This window comes from Argentina anserina, chromosome 7, assembly GCF_933775445.1.
Source record: "Argentina anserina chromosome 7, drPotAnse1.1, whole genome shotgun sequence".
Lineage (NCBI taxonomy): Eukaryota > Viridiplantae > Streptophyta > Magnoliopsida > Rosales > Rosaceae > Argentina > Argentina anserina.
Window position 1 is genome coordinate 21,433,843 of NC_065878.1, and position 15,591 is coordinate 21,449,433.

The window sequence follows — 15,591 nt, forward strand, 5'->3', positions numbered from 1 at the left end:
TGCGGACATTAAACATAAGACATGATGCATGAATTCTGAGCACTGCCACAAAGAAGAAGAGATTTTCTCATGTTCTTCCTATCATTCTAGAGACCAGAATGGAATAATTCGAAGATCTAAAACATGAACAAATTTGGCTTACATATTCAACGTTTTAGAATACAAGTTGAGTACAGGCTCAATCAAAACAGACACAGCATTAGAATGCCACCACCATGGGAATGAATATAACACACATGTAGACAACAAGAAGGTTCTCATACATACGGTGAAAACGAACACGCTTCACTGGAAAGGATCATTCCCCATAGTAACATAAAACATCTGAACCAAAAGAAAAAAGTTTCATGTATCAGACAAGTCATACCTGACACCATAACAAGGAAGCAAGTTTTCTTCAAGGCGAAGCTATAAATGAAATCAGCATGGGCCATTTAGTGTGAAGGGATTGGAGATGTACCAGCATCATTTGTTTTGCTTAGCAACGGTCCTTTGAACAGTTGAAACTCCATCCACAAATTTTGTCCGGAAAAGGACATTAGCATTATTGAACATGCCTTCTTTCAGTGAAACCACTATGAACTGAAAAAATGTGATAAACAAGAGAAAGGGTAAGACAACTTATATTTCGCGTACAAATGGCCCATACTGCCTAAAAAACGTTCTATGTACTTTTTAAGATTAGTGAAATCCAGATACTAATGTTTATATCATGATGGGAAATTAGTTATATCTTAGCTACACCTAACTTTAGGGATCACAGGAGGAAACGATGGTACATGTCAGAAGCAAATTCCAGCAAGGTAAAACGCAAATAACCCATGAAACCACCAACCTGGGACTGTGGGAAATGACTTTTGATCATTCTTCCAATATTCTGGGTGTGACTTAGATCAAGAGCAGCATCCACCTGTAAGTAAGCAATAAGATACTGGTAATTATTTCATCTAACCAAGAGTAACCATTACAATATAATGAACCTACATTTAAGCTTTGCAGATACTACCAGTGTCTACAGATGCTATAAGCATTCCCACTGGATTACTCCTAAAAAAAAATTAAATGAAGAAGAGCTAGAACCCAGGCAAAAGAGGGACAAGTAGTCCTTTAAACACATAGAAGAACACCAAAGGTGATAGCCTTCAATATGCATCACCCGTGAAGAACAGTATGAGGTAATAGAAAAGTGTAGGAAAAGTTTGGTAGAAAATTCTATCAAAGACTTGCAGTCTAATTGTAACCCAAATTGCACCCAGTTCTGGTAATCAGAAAGTGGATAAACCCTAAGAAAAGTTAGGCATACCTCATCCAGTATATACAGAGGAGCTGGTTTGAAGAGAAGCAAGGCCAGGATAAGAGAAAGTGCCAGCAGGGAACGCTGACCTCCACTCAGTTCTGACAAGGACTGTTTCCAAACACCCCCAAATGCAACTCGCACCTCAAGGCCATCTAGGAAGCTACACCCTTCAGGAGGTTCAAGCTTTCCCATCGTGCCCGGTAAAAGGGTAGAAAAGATAGACCCAAAGTCTCTAAAGGAAATTTTGTTTGATTAGTGTCGGTTTGGAGTAAAAAAAAAAGATAGCATTCAGAGTCTAGAGAAGTAGGACATCACAAACTCAACTGAGAATGACTCACTTGTTAACTTTGACCCAAGTATTGTTCAATGTTTCCTTCTTTTTCTCATCTAGCTCTTCAATCACCATCTTGATCTTCGACTTGTCATTCTAAGAAGGCAAAAATAGATGTGAGTAAATGGAAAGTAAAACAGTACTCAGACAGATCAAGGTCCACCAACCTCAATGATGTTCTTCTTAGAGATTAGGTCATTGTACTCGTCTTCTGCTTTCTCAAACATTGCCATAACTTTTTTATTCACTCTTTTCTCAAGGCTACAAAGAAAAGGGGGAATAAATCATCTCTCAGCCTCATGGAAGGAACTAATAGCATAACTTTACATCATATCAAAAATGTAAATACTTCGGTCTATGAGGATAAAAGGCATAATCAACAATTAGGAAGAAGAAAAACCCAAGTCACGAACCCAGATTGTTGAGCTTGCAGTTTATCTAGTTCCTCCCTTGCCTTGCAAGGATCCCGCATGGCGAAATCATAATCAGTCCCAGTTTTTCCGAATAGCTGTTTCTCCGAAGTTATCCAGGCATGCCTCTCTATTAACTTGTCTACTTTAGTACAGCAGTCTTTCTGCTCCATTTCCATTCGTTTGACCTAAATCATATTTTCAAAAAGATTAGAATGAGTTATACTTATAAAGAAAATGTAGAATACCCCATTAGCAAAGCACCTCATTTTCCATCCTCTTCCGTTCAAGATTTGTCTCATGAAGTTTATCTTGAAGTCTTTGCTGATCAGATTCAATGCCATTAATTTGGGAATCACACTCCTTCATCTTCATACGAATTGAATCAAGCTGGGATTTTGCAAAATCATGCTTATTTTTTGTGGAATTTACCTGCAAAAGAGATATTTGCAGCATGAAAAATCGTACACGAATCACGATTCAAAACAACTGTCAGGTTTTTACCTTCTCTTTCTGTTCTTCAACTTCTGAAATGAGTCCATCAATTTGCACCTTAAGAGAAGACAATTGTGTTTCCAAAGATGCAAGCTCTTTTAAAACAACATCCTTTTCCATTATAAGCTTCTCCTTTTCATTTTCATGTCCCTAATAGTCAGTAAAATCACATTAAACAAGTTTTTTAAGATTACATGAGCTCAAATAAGATCCCAAGGACAATATATCCAGTTAACCTCAGCAATATTAAAACTTACCTTGAGATCCTTTAGAGCTGACTGGAGATGAGCTTTTGTCTCCTTTATCTTCTTTTCCAAATCTTTCAGCCTTCCCTCCCGACTGTTGTCATGGTCTTTGATTGATTTTTCAAGAGACGACACTTTTTTCATACAATCTTCATGCAGAAGTTTCTTTTCTTTGGCTGCAGAATTTGCTTCGTGTAGCTCTTGTTCAATCCTCTTTACTAATTCACCAAGCTACATCACAGGATAAAAAGAATTAGGATTCGTGTCATACATGAACCAGTAAACACAGTTCACAGCAGTGCAATTGAATATACAAAACTAGAAAAGAAACGAGACAAAACCTTATGATGCTCATTTTGCGCAGCTCTGCCCTGAAACAATTCAAGGTCATATAATTTAAGTTCTAACTGTGCTTTAAGCTCCATGAACTTCTTGTGAAGAGGCTGAATCTCTCTTATCTGCAATTTGAGTATATAAATAAGATATAAGAAGATAGCATCTCAGTAATTCATTAAAGAAATTTCTATGGAGATGAAGTTCCCAAGCACATGTGAAACAGCCACAATATGACTTTTCAGTTCCAGTTAGCATAATATGGAATTTCACTATAGTATTAAGGGAAAACAAAATTCATAATCAACCTTAGCTTCAATTTCAGTCAATTTTTTCTGATGCTCCAAAAGTTTTAACTCAGCCTCAGCCAGCTCATGAAGCTGCCTTAACAGATCACCCCCACCCCTGTGACAGTAGATTATTGCTTTAGAAGGCAAACTAGACAGACATATATGTACTACGAATTGATCATGATAAGGAAAAAATAACAAGTATAATAAATTATTCAGCGCTGACACAAGTATATGTACTCTAGAAGAAGGGGGAATAAAGCTTCAAAACTGAACTGGAAGAAAACAAATAGTTGCTTACTTGCGGCTTCCACCAGTCAAAAGACCACTGGGCTGAAAGATATCACCTTCAAGAGTCACACTACGGGTCCGAACTTCCTTGTTAAAAGCAACCTAGGAATCATTAATAGAGAACCAGATTGGGTCATGCAGCTTTCCAATTTATACAAAGTGTTCAAAAGGACAATACTATATAATCATCCTACATCACAATCAAATCAACCTCTCACCTCCTTTGCAGCATCAATAGTCTTGCACACAAAGGTTGAACCGAAGATATATTCCATAGCACTCTGCAGTAAACATTGAATAGTTGGTAAATTGAGCAATTATCAATTTCCAAACTGTATTTCATTTATGATCAAAACATACCCTCAGTTGCTCATCATACCCAACCAAAGAAAGTGCAAGTTCTGCGTTTTCCTTGCCAACCTGATCATAGAAATAAAGGTTTTCAATAAAACAAATTACCCCATTGAGAGGAAAGAAAAACCTACGATGAGGTAGGGGCAAGAGGAATTATTGGCAAAGAAACTAACCAATTTTGCAGCAGCGTTTTGAACCCTAGGAGCAACTGTGTGTGCTTGAATTTTGTTCAAGGGTATGATTGTCACTCTTCTTCGAAGATTACCATTCTGAAGAAGTTGTTTTCCAGTACTTTCTGTATCTACAACAACATTAAACAACTTTCCACCGGCAGTGACCTAGAAATCAAAGATATGCGAATTAATACACAATCTATAACTCATTAATGACATGATCTGTAATAAAATGCATTCCTCACCTCTAAGGCAGTCATTGTGGTGCTATCCTTCACTTTAATAAGTTTTGCAACTACACCTTTGACCTTAGACCTATCAAAGTTGTTCACAGGATCTCTAAAAGAAAAGTCAACGTTTCCCAATTGGCCTGAAAGATTACGCATTTCATCCTTCAACTTCTGCACACACTCCAACTCAGATGATTGGTCCTGAAAATAATATTTGTTTAGAGAGCGATCCAAATTAAGAGTTATAAACTGTTTAGGTGCCGAGAGAATGATCAAACAGACAGTATCTTAACCTTTTGCAATGCTTCTATCTGGCCTTCCTTATATGGAAGAGACTCCAGTGCAGCTTTTACATTTTCCAAACTTGTTTTCCTAGCTTTCAGCTCACTCTCGACAGCAACAGCTTCTTCACGCTTTGACATTAGTTGAGAGTTTTTCTCTTTCAACTCCTTTTCGCAGTGACGAATTTTCGTTTTCAACTGTTCCAATTCTGTTTCGGCACTCCCTACAGCTCTTTTTGCATCGCCCAATTGATCTTCAAGGCATTTCTCCTCATTTCCACTACTCTTGCCAGCAATTACACCCTGGAAATGTTAATGAATCAAGTATCATAGTGATTCCAAAAGTAACTCGCACACCATGTGACGTAGATGTTACAAGGTCTACCAACACATAAATACACTGGTTACCTGGTACTGTGACTCATACTCGTTCAGACTATGAGAAAGCTCCTCCACTCTCTTTTTCAAATCAGCAGCTCCTTCTTCGGCATTTCTTATAGCACAGTCCCTATCTTTAAGAGACTGTTTCATTTCTTCAATGTTGTTAGCCATCTGACAATGGAGAGAGATGCAATAGACAAATTCTATGTTAAAATAGCCATTTCAGACAAAGCATGTAGTAAATGATTTCATACCAGACTCAAAACAGGGTGATGTCAATACATATAGAACGCAGAAAGTGAGACTATATGCCAAATACCTTTTTAGCATTTTCACTTTCCGTATCAAGATTGTCCTTCATATTATCCAGTACGGACACTTCCCTCACTAAATCCTGAGAAAACGCATCTACTTGGTTGGATAGAGTTTTTACTTCTCCACCCATACTAGCCTCCTTTTCAGCAGTCAACTTGGATACTTGTGTCTTCATTTCCAGTATTGCAGCCTGCATCTTTCTGGTATGATCATCAACCTCAGAAATTTTAGCCTTCACTTGTTCCACCTCAGAGACTGCACTGTCCCTAAACCTTTCTGCTTGCACATATTCATACGCAATGCAAAACCTTTTAAGCCGATCCAAGTCAGCATTGCCATTGGCCCATTGCATATACTGCGTCCTTTCTCTCCTCAACTTGTCCAACGCAGGCAGTATCTCATGGTCAAGGAGCTTATTTATCTCATCAACCTTACTCTGCTTCTTCTCAAGTGTCTTAAGAGCCGCTTCCTTTTTGGTCTCATACATTCTCGTCCCGGCCGCCTCTTCAAGCATAGACAAAATCTCCGGCGGTTTCATATTCAACACCTTGGTAATCCGGCCTTGCATAATCAGAAAATGCGGATTGTTCACGTTGAGCTGCACCGAATGGAAAAGATTCTGAACCTGAATTGGCTGCGCAAGCTTCCCATTGATCAAGTACTTGTTCCTCCCACCTACCACAATCTGGTACACCAACACCAATTTATTCGTATCACATACTCAATTATTGTATTCACCGATAAATTTCGGCTGCGATTTACTCCACCACTACTAAATTTAACACAAATTTAAGCAAGAAACCCTAAATTTCAAGTACCTGTCACATACTCAATAACGAATTCGGTTGAGATTATATAACTTCTCATAACATTACTACCAATCCAGAAACTGATTACTAAAGCTTAACTCAATAACAAGCAATTAAGCAACAAAATCCCCAAATTTCAACATCAAAAACGACATCGAAATTCCAGAAACGACATACCTGCCGCGTGACGGTGAGTTCAGAATGGGCGTCATACCCGAGAGGACTGCGAGCCGGGTCGGAATTGTCAAAGACGATGGAGACGGTGGCCTTAGTGATTCCGGCCTGGCCTTGCTTGTACACAAGCTCCTGCAGATTGGCGGCCCTGACTTGCTGTAAGTTGGTGATGCCAAGGACGAAGCAGATCGAGTCGAGAATGTTGGACTTACCCGACCCGTTTAGCCCAGTTATGGCGTTGAAAAGCGGGTCGAATCCTGGCACCACCGTCCGCGTCGCGTAGGACTTGAAACCTTCCAAGGTTACTTCCTTGATGTACATACCTCAAGTCGCCGGACGGCTGGGGGCTCTAATAGCCGTTCAATTTTGGAGAGATTTAGGGTCGGTGGTTGGATCGGAACCCTAGAAATGTTGAGGTTTGTGGTTTTGGTTTTTGCTATGAGAGTGGGGAGAGGTCTAAAAGTCTGAAAATGGTTTCGATTTTTTTTTTTTGTTATTTCCGCTCTTTTTTGTGGGTTCGAAATTTTTAACCCTAAACAAGGCGGGAAATTACTTGCTTTGGGCCTCTTATTTGGATATTGGGCTTATTTCAGTATTTTGTTTTTGCCAGAATTTTGTATTTTCCAGCCGGCAATGTATAGACAATTTTCTTCAAATAGAAAAATATATTAAGGTTGATATATATATATATATATATTTTTGTATACATATACATATGGATTATTTTTTAATCTATTCATAATTTTAATCCTCAAAATTAAAATTAATTCTATTACTCATATCAATTAGAATTAATTGTATTAGTCATCAAAATTAAAATGAATTATACTAATCAATAAAAAAATTAATTATACAAATTAAAAAAAATAAAATTAATTGTATTAATTATATTAATCAAATTATAATTAATTATATTAATCAAATTATAATTAAATTAGATGTAGTTGATAATGATAATTAGATATGGTAAACCTATTAAATCAACAAATAAAATCAAAACTCACTCAAATGGCTAAAAGACATTATTAAGGGTTATTTTAGCCTATAATGCCCTTTAGCTCTCACCTAATGCCTTTTAACCCTTAATTTAACGAAATTGGAGATAGAGAGTGGTAATGAGAACCTTTTAGCCTTTTAACTTGAGTGGGTTAGAGATGGCCTCATGTTGCAAATGCAACATAAACATTGTATTCATAAGGAAAATCAATGGATTTTTGACAGATTTCCATTTATACAACCTTAATATATATATAGTTAATTATTCAATATAAGAGATAGATGAATTTGCAATGTCATTGCTTCATTTATTTTTATTTTGTTAAATATAGTACTATCACGTCAAATATGATTGAACAAGAAAAGTGAAAGGTAATAATAATTTCAATTAAACTATATAATAAAATGTCGTAACTAATTTGTTAATTATGAAAATAACTTATTTACTTGAAATAAGAATCTAATACAAAATTATAATACTTAAATATATAATTAGATGAGAATTTTTTAAGTCCATCACTTATGAAATTGTCTAGTACGCTACATGTGTAAAAAAATTTAGAGCAAGAATAAGAAAATGAATTTTTTGCCTAAACCGTGTGCATTAAAAAAAAAAAATTTTGTTCAAAAGAAACTTGTTTTAGAAAACTACACAGTTGGTTCTTATTGTATAACTGGTGAGCAGAGGTGTTTCCCGAAACAATTTTTATGATATAAAAGAGTCGAACTTTGTTTCCATACAGGACTGATTCGTGTTAATAGGACTTGCATTGTTCAGGTTTCTATTCTCTTTTTCTATGAAAATGTGTTCACTACTTCACTCCTATTTTACAGCACTATTTGACTGCAGATATATCTGTACATACACAAGAATCAATAATGCCATTTTGGTCTTTCTTCCTCTTCCTTTTCGGTCAACTCCCGGTACTGGTACCACTCTGCTCCATACTTGCCCACTGGGATTGGAGACCTAACAAAAATTTCGACTGGCTTGGGGACGTGCACAGCTAAATGCAGTTCCCCTGCAATTTTTTCTGAATTTGAATCCGAACTTCTTAATAATCTGCAAATAGGTTCGATACTAATCCATCCTAAGCCTGATATAGCCACATCACATGCAGGCCTGTATGTACAAAAGAAGAGAAGAATTTTCATGTTGATCAACCGCCTAACATCAATATACATCATGGAAATATCACAACTTCAGAATTCGTATGAATGATTCACCTTTGCACGTCTTCAACTTTTATGTGCACTTGACGCTGAGAGTCGAGCCCTCTCCATTCCTCTGCTCTTTCTTTCCCAGTTGGAGGTGTCAACAAGATTCCGACTTGTTTCTGCGACATGTTAGGCAACATTAAAATCACACCAAACAATTTAAAGAGAGACCTAAAAGGTAGGAAGGTATCATATTTTGATAGTCTGTAACATAAAGCGAGTACCTGGTAAAATTCATCCGCTTCATCTGTTGGTACCATATGAATCTGAAGACTCTTTGGCCCATAAAATGTTAAACGTGTCTCAGGGAGAACCTGAAAATTATCAATATTTTTATTACTCTGGGACTACCATATATCAGCCAGATAAAGCAATGTATCTGAAGTTTTGCCCAAACCAAACCTTCAAGACATCTACTCTGACAAGACCTCCCCAGAATATTGAATAGCCATTCAAATCACTGGAATTGCCTTTCCTTATTGTTCCACTTCCAGAAACCTGAGAATTCTGGAGAAGGATCACAAACAGTCAACAACTAAAATACAAAACGAAAACCAAGAGAAGAAATTAGAAAACGAAATTAATTTACAGGCAACGATTGACCCCTAAGCCGACTTTGAGGAGCAAGGGAAGGTAGATCTTCTGAATGAACCACTGCTGCTTGCCTATGGTGAAGATGAACTCCAGGCGTGTCAAATAATTTCTGCAGATAAGAGAGTGTTACTGTACTAAACTCTGGGAGGCCAGGTAAACACCGTAAAATACAGACACTATGTCATACCCCTCCTCCCAGGAAGGCATTAATTTGAATTGGACCCAAGGTAGTTCCAGGAACAGCAGATTGTATAGGTCTGTACTTTTGCGCTGATGCAGCAACTGGATCCTTCTCTGCCATCAGTTCTGTTACACAGTATTAATAACCAGTCAGTTCAAAAGAAGTACGACACTTTTCAGCAAATTAAAACCAGGAATTTATCTTTCAGTATAAAGTTCGTGTCAAAGTCAACAAAACATGAACAGATGTCAACTTATGAACTTACTCAGTAAAGCACTAATAAAAGCTGATTTCCCAACATTTGCGGAGCCCTACAGGAAAAGGTAATAAACTATCAAAGGTGAAAAAGATAATAGGTCAACCAAAGGTAGCACCAACTAGAGGATGATCAATTCAGAAGGCAAAACAAGACACTGACAGCTCTATTATTTTCTTCCTTTAACATGCATACTCAATGACGAACAAGACACCAGGAATTGAGCCAACTCCTTGCATCTTGGCCATTGGCATACAGATCTCTTAGACAATTAGCAATCCATCATAGAGGCTGAAGAACTGAATTCAAATAAGGCAGGGAACAAAAAGAACTCTGACTGATATGATGAAAATTAAAATTGATCTTTCTGAGAAATCAAATGAAAATCATCAACATGACTTGACTGGGCATGAAGCTTTCCATGAATAAAAATACCCATAAAGAATTGTGAACGGGTTTTAATCTAAATTGTGATGCAGAACCAATAAATTCCAAGTAGTACACAAAAACCAGTCCCAGAGCAAGGTTATGTTAAAATTTCTTCAGGTTCTGTAAGTGTTAAAGGCACTTGACAAAACCACATGTACTCAATACTAAGCAAGTACACTTCCAGAATTCCCATCAAGAAGCTTACCATAACATACACATCCCGCCCCTGCACCAAAATATAAACAAATAACTCAGTTCGAAGTTCATCAAGAAGCCATTGATAGATGGTTCAATGTATAATCTATCCGCGGGCCATAATTAACTAACTGTTATCAATGGCTTTAGTCAAGTTAATGAATTTGACACATGCAGATGCACATCAACTGAGAACAAAATACCTTCTTTTCCTTTTGAATTTCTGATGCAACTCCAGCTACTCCAACCAAAGACTTTGAACTTGTCAAATGAACACTCATAACACTACCAACAGGCACATGGACACATTTTAGATTGAAACTATATGCATTAGTAAAAGCATGGCCAAGGAAACAAATCTTACTTAAGTTTCTTCTTTACGGTGGCCTCCACTACCCAATCACCAATGCAATTAAAATCAGTCCCTTTCGGAAGCAAATCAATCTGTCATTACAAACTCCAATTAGAAAGCCGTGTTCATCAACGCCACATTGAGTAAGTACCAATCACCATCTTAGTACCTTAGTAATAACTAATATTATAGGATTCGCACCGGCCAAATCACGCACACGAGCCAAAAAGCTACCATTGAAGTCCACAATATCAACCTACATTACAACAATCATTTAAAAAACAACCAACATTGCTCAACACAACTTACTCGAAACAAAATGCCAGCAAGTAGCATACCAATTTCACTATCAAGGCTCTCTCATAGCGCAAATGCGAGAGCTTCTCCCGGAGCTGCTCCGCCATGATGAACTGTTTCCCGCCAGAATAACCGCCGTTCCCTCCCACGGCAGTTATCATGTGGCCATGAGAAAGCAGCTTGCACCTTCCACATATCACAGTCCTAAGCTGGTGGTGCTTCTTCTTCTGCACATCAAAATACATAATCAACATTACAAATGCCCTAACCACATTTCCACATTTCATTCAATGTAAGCCAAAATCGGAGCGAAATTACGAAACAGTACATCAAAATTGAACGCAGTTTATACCAACGCATAAGTCTCCGGGTCGGAATAACCCGGAGCGTCGGGCTCCGAGGTCTGTAACGGAGCTCCGCAGCCGTAGCAGCAAGCGACGGCGGTGGAGAGCTTCAGCGGCTTCTCTTTAAGCCGCTTCTTCTTCTTCTCCTTGAGGATGAGCTTGGCGGCGTCGAAGGAGCGGCGGCTTTCGAGGAAGCGGTCGCCGGGGGTGGGGGCGGCAGCGCCGGTGCCTTCGGGTTCGGGCGAGCGGGGCTCCGAGAGAGGCGGAGAGAATCGGCAGAGGATGAGAGCGGGGTAGTGGTGGCGGCGGTGGTTGGGGAGGTTGGTGGTGGGGATAGGGAGGCTGAAGGGAGAGAGGAAGGAGGAGAGGGTTTTGGGCGCCATGGCCGTTAATCGGTTTTGGAGGATTTGGGTGATGATGTGGATGTGTAGGCAAAGAAGAGGGGTATTATAAAAGGTGGGCGCTCAACTCAAAGTCTAAATAACAGGGATATAATTGTCTTTGTCAACGTTTTCAGTCACGATTCCGATCGTCTTCGTCACGAATTCAACCACTTAAGGAACGTTTCCGAGCGTTTCCTTTGTGGAAAATATAACACTGTATAAAACACGTTAAATATTTGCATAAATTCTTGAATAATCGCCGGAGGCAATTGCATAGTCGAGGAAAAGACAATTTTACCCCTTAGAAATTGATTAGTGGGCCGAAATGGGTTCCCGAACAGCCCAGATAGAGCTTAGAACGGAAGAAGGAAAAATATTCCGCCGCCAGGAGTCGAACCCGGGATTGATCATAAGCTTGTCCGATTGTGTTATGCCACAGCGGATTTTGTTGTCAGTAGACGGTATAGAAAGTAAATAAAGCTTAATAAATTTTTACGTAGATATAAAACATTGCTTCTAACGACCCAATTTGATTGGCAAGTTGTATCGTACACTTGTGGCACGATGAATTTTTCGTTGATATTTCAAAAAGGATGATGAATCAGACCGATATATATAGTAGCAAAACATAAATTAGACGAGTTAATGACAATTTGGTCCCAATTTGTTACTTGAATAGTAGTTTATAAAAAGTTTGTAAGTTATATTATGAGTATTTTTCACCAACAGTCCCTCAACTATGGTGTACCTACCAATGTGATACCTCAACTCTTAATCGTATCAATGTGATACCCAGACTCTAGTATTGCTATCATTAAAGTACTTCCGTCAGTTTTTTTTCAACTTCTCCGTCATCTTGGTGACGTGGCAAGTACGTGAGGCCCACAAAGAGGGTTAAAAGACAAAATTAACCCCATCTGAGAGAAATAATATTTTTCCGGCCATTTACCTTGAGAAAGACACCCAACAATTCTAATTTTGGCGCCAATTTTCCCTCCATACTCCTTAATTTGTGTCTCTTATCTAAACTAAAGAACTACCGCCAACCAGTCGACCACAATCTGATAAAACCTAGATCAATCTCATTTTCTATTTTTACCCTAGCACTTGTTAAACTAACATAATAAATATAGAAATTTATATGGAACATCTCATTTCCACAATCTCATAAGAATATAGAAACACATAACTTAACGAAATTCAAATACATGTGTTAAGTACCATTAGTTGCCACCTTTTTATGTTGATCTGCCATGATTTTTGCTTGTAAGAACTAATGGTACTTAAACTATGTCGAAGGGAAGGGATTGCTCCCGACTCCCGAGTACAGAAGCTTTGAGCGTACAAACATAGCCTTCTGGGTAAAGAACTATAACGACAATCCCAATTCGATTATACACCGGTGATACAGCACTTACGCGTTGCATAAACACATAGCTAAAAGAGTTCATTAGTACTAACTAATTACACACACAAATCAGAATGGCCGGGGACTCTGAATGAACTACACATGCATGTTACACAAAACAAGCAAGAACTAACGCTTAGGCCAGATTAATCTAATTACTTGGCATTACACTCCAATTCTATCTTCATTCCCAGTAAGAGAATCTTGAACAGGAAACACCACATTGTCATATAGAAGACCAGCAACTGCAGCACCAATCAAAGGTCCGACCCAGTAAACCGCTTGGTTCTTGAAGGTACCAGCAATGACTGCAGACCCGAATGCACAAGCCGGGTTCATGGATCCGCCGGAGAACGGCCCGGTTGCCAGGACGTTTGCCCCTGCCATGAATCCTATTGCTAATGGCCCCATAGCCCCCAATGCACCATGCCTTGGATCACCAGCAGCATAAACAGTGTAGACTAGAGCAAATGTTAGGACCCCCTCCAAAACGGAGGCTCCAAATCCTGTCATTTCTTCTGTGATTGCATATGTTGGAACGTGCTGCATTGTAAAGAAAATAAAACAGTTTTGAGTTATATAAGAGCGTATATAGTGCATTTGCATTATGAACCAAAACTATCTTAAGTTTAGGGTAAGGTGAACAAGCAAAATGAGGTACCTGTCCAACAACAGTGACTCTTAAGAGAAGGCAAGCCATGACAGCAGCCACCAATTGGCAAATCCAGTAGACGAGGGCAATAGGGACACTAATGTGACCTCCAACGGCCATGGCAAAGGTGACGGCCGGATTTACATGGCCGCCGGAGGTGGAGGCAGAAATGTACACGGCGGAGGACAGTGCAAAGACATTTGTGATGGCAACCAACACCAGACTTGCTGGGTCTGATGCAGCATCTGGCATTAACTTTTCTGCCACATGAACAAGATCAAAGTTTAAGAAGCAAGTAAAACAATTAATAAATACTGTGTCAATCTAACTTGCCAACAACTTATTTTTATACTTTCATTAATGCTTGCAGTGTAACAGAGTAACAGACACCCGAGAATCTTATAGATGTTAATAAGAGAGTTATTTGGTCAAAGAACGCATGAAATTAAGGGCGCCATTCCAAATAAACCTAAAACTAAAGGAAAGACAGAGTCCGGTACTTACTGGAGGACATCATAGAACCCACAACGGCGAATACAAAGAAGAAGGTGGAGATGAACTCTGCAAGATAAGATCGGAAAGCATTAGGAGTAATTACTTGTTGCAATCGAGCAGCCAGCGCAATCCTAGCCATTTTTTGGAAAAACAAGATGAAGGATCGATATGATGGTAGGAATGATGGAAATTGGATCAAGAGGGAATATATAAGATCGCCGAGCAGTGAAGGCAGGAAGTTACTGATCGATGTGTATCGTTGAGTGTCTAGTAGCAGAGAGGGAGTTATATATTGAACCAAGTGGTGCAACGCTTTTGGCGAAGGGATGTGAAGGTTATGCAATTTGAAATGAAAAGTGGTAACTGCCAAAGCCAACGTGGTCATGTACATGTAAGATTGGGAGGGGACATGGGTGGTTACAGTAGATAAATAATACGGTTCTCGTTTGTTGTATACCGGAAAAAACTTGCGTCCGATCTCCACGTGGAGAAAAAGAAGGTGCGTCTGGTACAAACGTAGCCGCTCCGCAGTTCCCCCCTCCTTTCTTCCTCGGATCCTCCTCGTTCCTCACTTCCTCCTTCCTCTGCACAACGCACCTTCTCTACTCAGCTATCCTACCAGGTAATAAGTTTCTCTACAAATGCAGTACAGTCACTCCGTTAGCTGATTCAATATTTGGTGTATCTGATGCATATATACTCATGTGCTTTATTTTGACATTGTGAAATTGTGTTTGTGCATCATGTAGGGAATTTTCGTTTCTGGACTGGCAGTGGTTATGGTGTCTTGGTGTGTACAAAAGCGATGACCGCTGTTTGTGGCAGTTTTTAATCCACTTACAATGTTGATGGTAGCGATTGCAAGTTCCTTGTTCTTGGAGGAAAAGTTTACCCTCGGAAGCTAGGTAAGACATATATGTCTTCACCTAAAACAGTAATTCTTAGTTTTGGATCCAAAATTGTGAACTAAATAATATTATTGATCTGTGTATGTCCTGGTTTCTTGGTCATGGTCATGATCACAGTGTATTAGGAGGAGTTCCTAATTGTGTGCGGCCTGTACATTGTGCTGTGGGGCTCAGACATCTATAGAAATCGTTCCGTCTACTGTATGAGGAGGTGCAACTGATTTTGAATATGTCAAAGATAAAACTGAATATTTTGAAATATATACAGGAAGATGATTAGACAAACATATATAATAGAATTCAACATAGATCGAGTTCAATAAGGAGGTAAACATTATATATATGAAACTGAAGGATATTTCAAGGCCATCGTAGCGATGTGTCTGAAATAACTTAAAGAAGCTAATTAGCTGCACGAAATGGAAGCAATCGGCAAGCGAGGCTCGTATTTCCTTCTCTTCTTCATCAAGTCAT

The 15,591-nt window shown here is 38.8% G+C and overlaps 3 protein-coding genes across 4 annotated transcripts; all 3 read right to left on the reverse strand.

Moving 5' to 3' along the window:
- Positions 1 to 27: 27 nt before the first annotated feature.
- Positions 28 to 6,863, reverse strand: LOC126802201 (structural maintenance of chromosomes protein 2-1-like). The gene is made up of 21 exons (XM_050529787.1): positions 6,413 to 6,863; positions 5,431 to 6,111; positions 5,139 to 5,282; positions 4,743 to 5,033; positions 4,465 to 4,650; positions 4,220 to 4,384; positions 4,053 to 4,112; positions 3,911 to 3,973; positions 3,703 to 3,794; positions 3,420 to 3,516; positions 3,120 to 3,236; positions 2,791 to 3,009; positions 2,543 to 2,683; positions 2,303 to 2,470; positions 2,042 to 2,226; positions 1,796 to 1,889; positions 1,636 to 1,724; positions 1,304 to 1,529; positions 836 to 910; positions 461 to 582; positions 28 to 324 (listed from the first exon to the last, which is right to left on the reverse strand). Exons 1-20 carry the CDS (start codon positions 6,728 to 6,730, stop codon positions 466 to 468), a joined length of 3,528 nt encoding a protein of 1,175 aa, XP_050385744.1. The 5' UTR covers positions 6,731 to 6,863; the 3' UTR covers positions 28 to 324; positions 461 to 465.
- A 1,238-nt stretch (positions 6,864 to 8,101) lies between these two features.
- LOC126802231 (NO-associated protein 1, chloroplastic/mitochondrial) lies at positions 8,102 to 11,677 on the reverse strand. 2 transcript variants are annotated; one of them, XM_050529826.1, is made up of 13 exons: positions 11,280 to 11,677; positions 10,969 to 11,154; positions 10,800 to 10,886; positions 10,643 to 10,722; positions 10,482 to 10,563; positions 10,289 to 10,309; positions 9,664 to 9,709; positions 9,405 to 9,523; positions 9,213 to 9,326; positions 9,026 to 9,121; positions 8,848 to 8,937; positions 8,633 to 8,742; positions 8,102 to 8,528 (listed from the first exon to the last, which is right to left on the reverse strand). In XM_050529826.1, the coding sequence occupies exons 1-13, from the start codon at positions 11,652 to 11,654 to the stop codon at positions 8,279 to 8,281; spliced, it is 1,656 nt and encodes a 551-aa protein (XP_050385783.1). In that variant the 5' UTR covers positions 11,655 to 11,677; the 3' UTR covers positions 8,102 to 8,278. The 2 variants fall into 2 exon arrangements, with proteins under 2 accessions (XP_050385783.1, XP_050385782.1); XM_050529825.1 differs by having other exon boundaries at positions 9,026 to 9,130.
- Positions 11,678 to 13,227: 1,550 nt separating this feature from the next.
- LOC126803165 (probable aquaporin TIP5-1) lies at positions 13,228 to 14,357 on the reverse strand. Its single transcript, XM_050530928.1, has 3 exons — positions 14,219 to 14,357; positions 13,724 to 13,974; positions 13,228 to 13,605 (listed from the first exon to the last, which is right to left on the reverse strand). Exons 1-3 carry the CDS (start codon positions 14,346 to 14,348, stop codon positions 13,228 to 13,230), a joined length of 759 nt encoding a protein of 252 aa, XP_050386885.1. The 5' UTR covers positions 14,349 to 14,357.
- Positions 14,358 to 15,591: the final 1,234 nt, after the last annotated feature.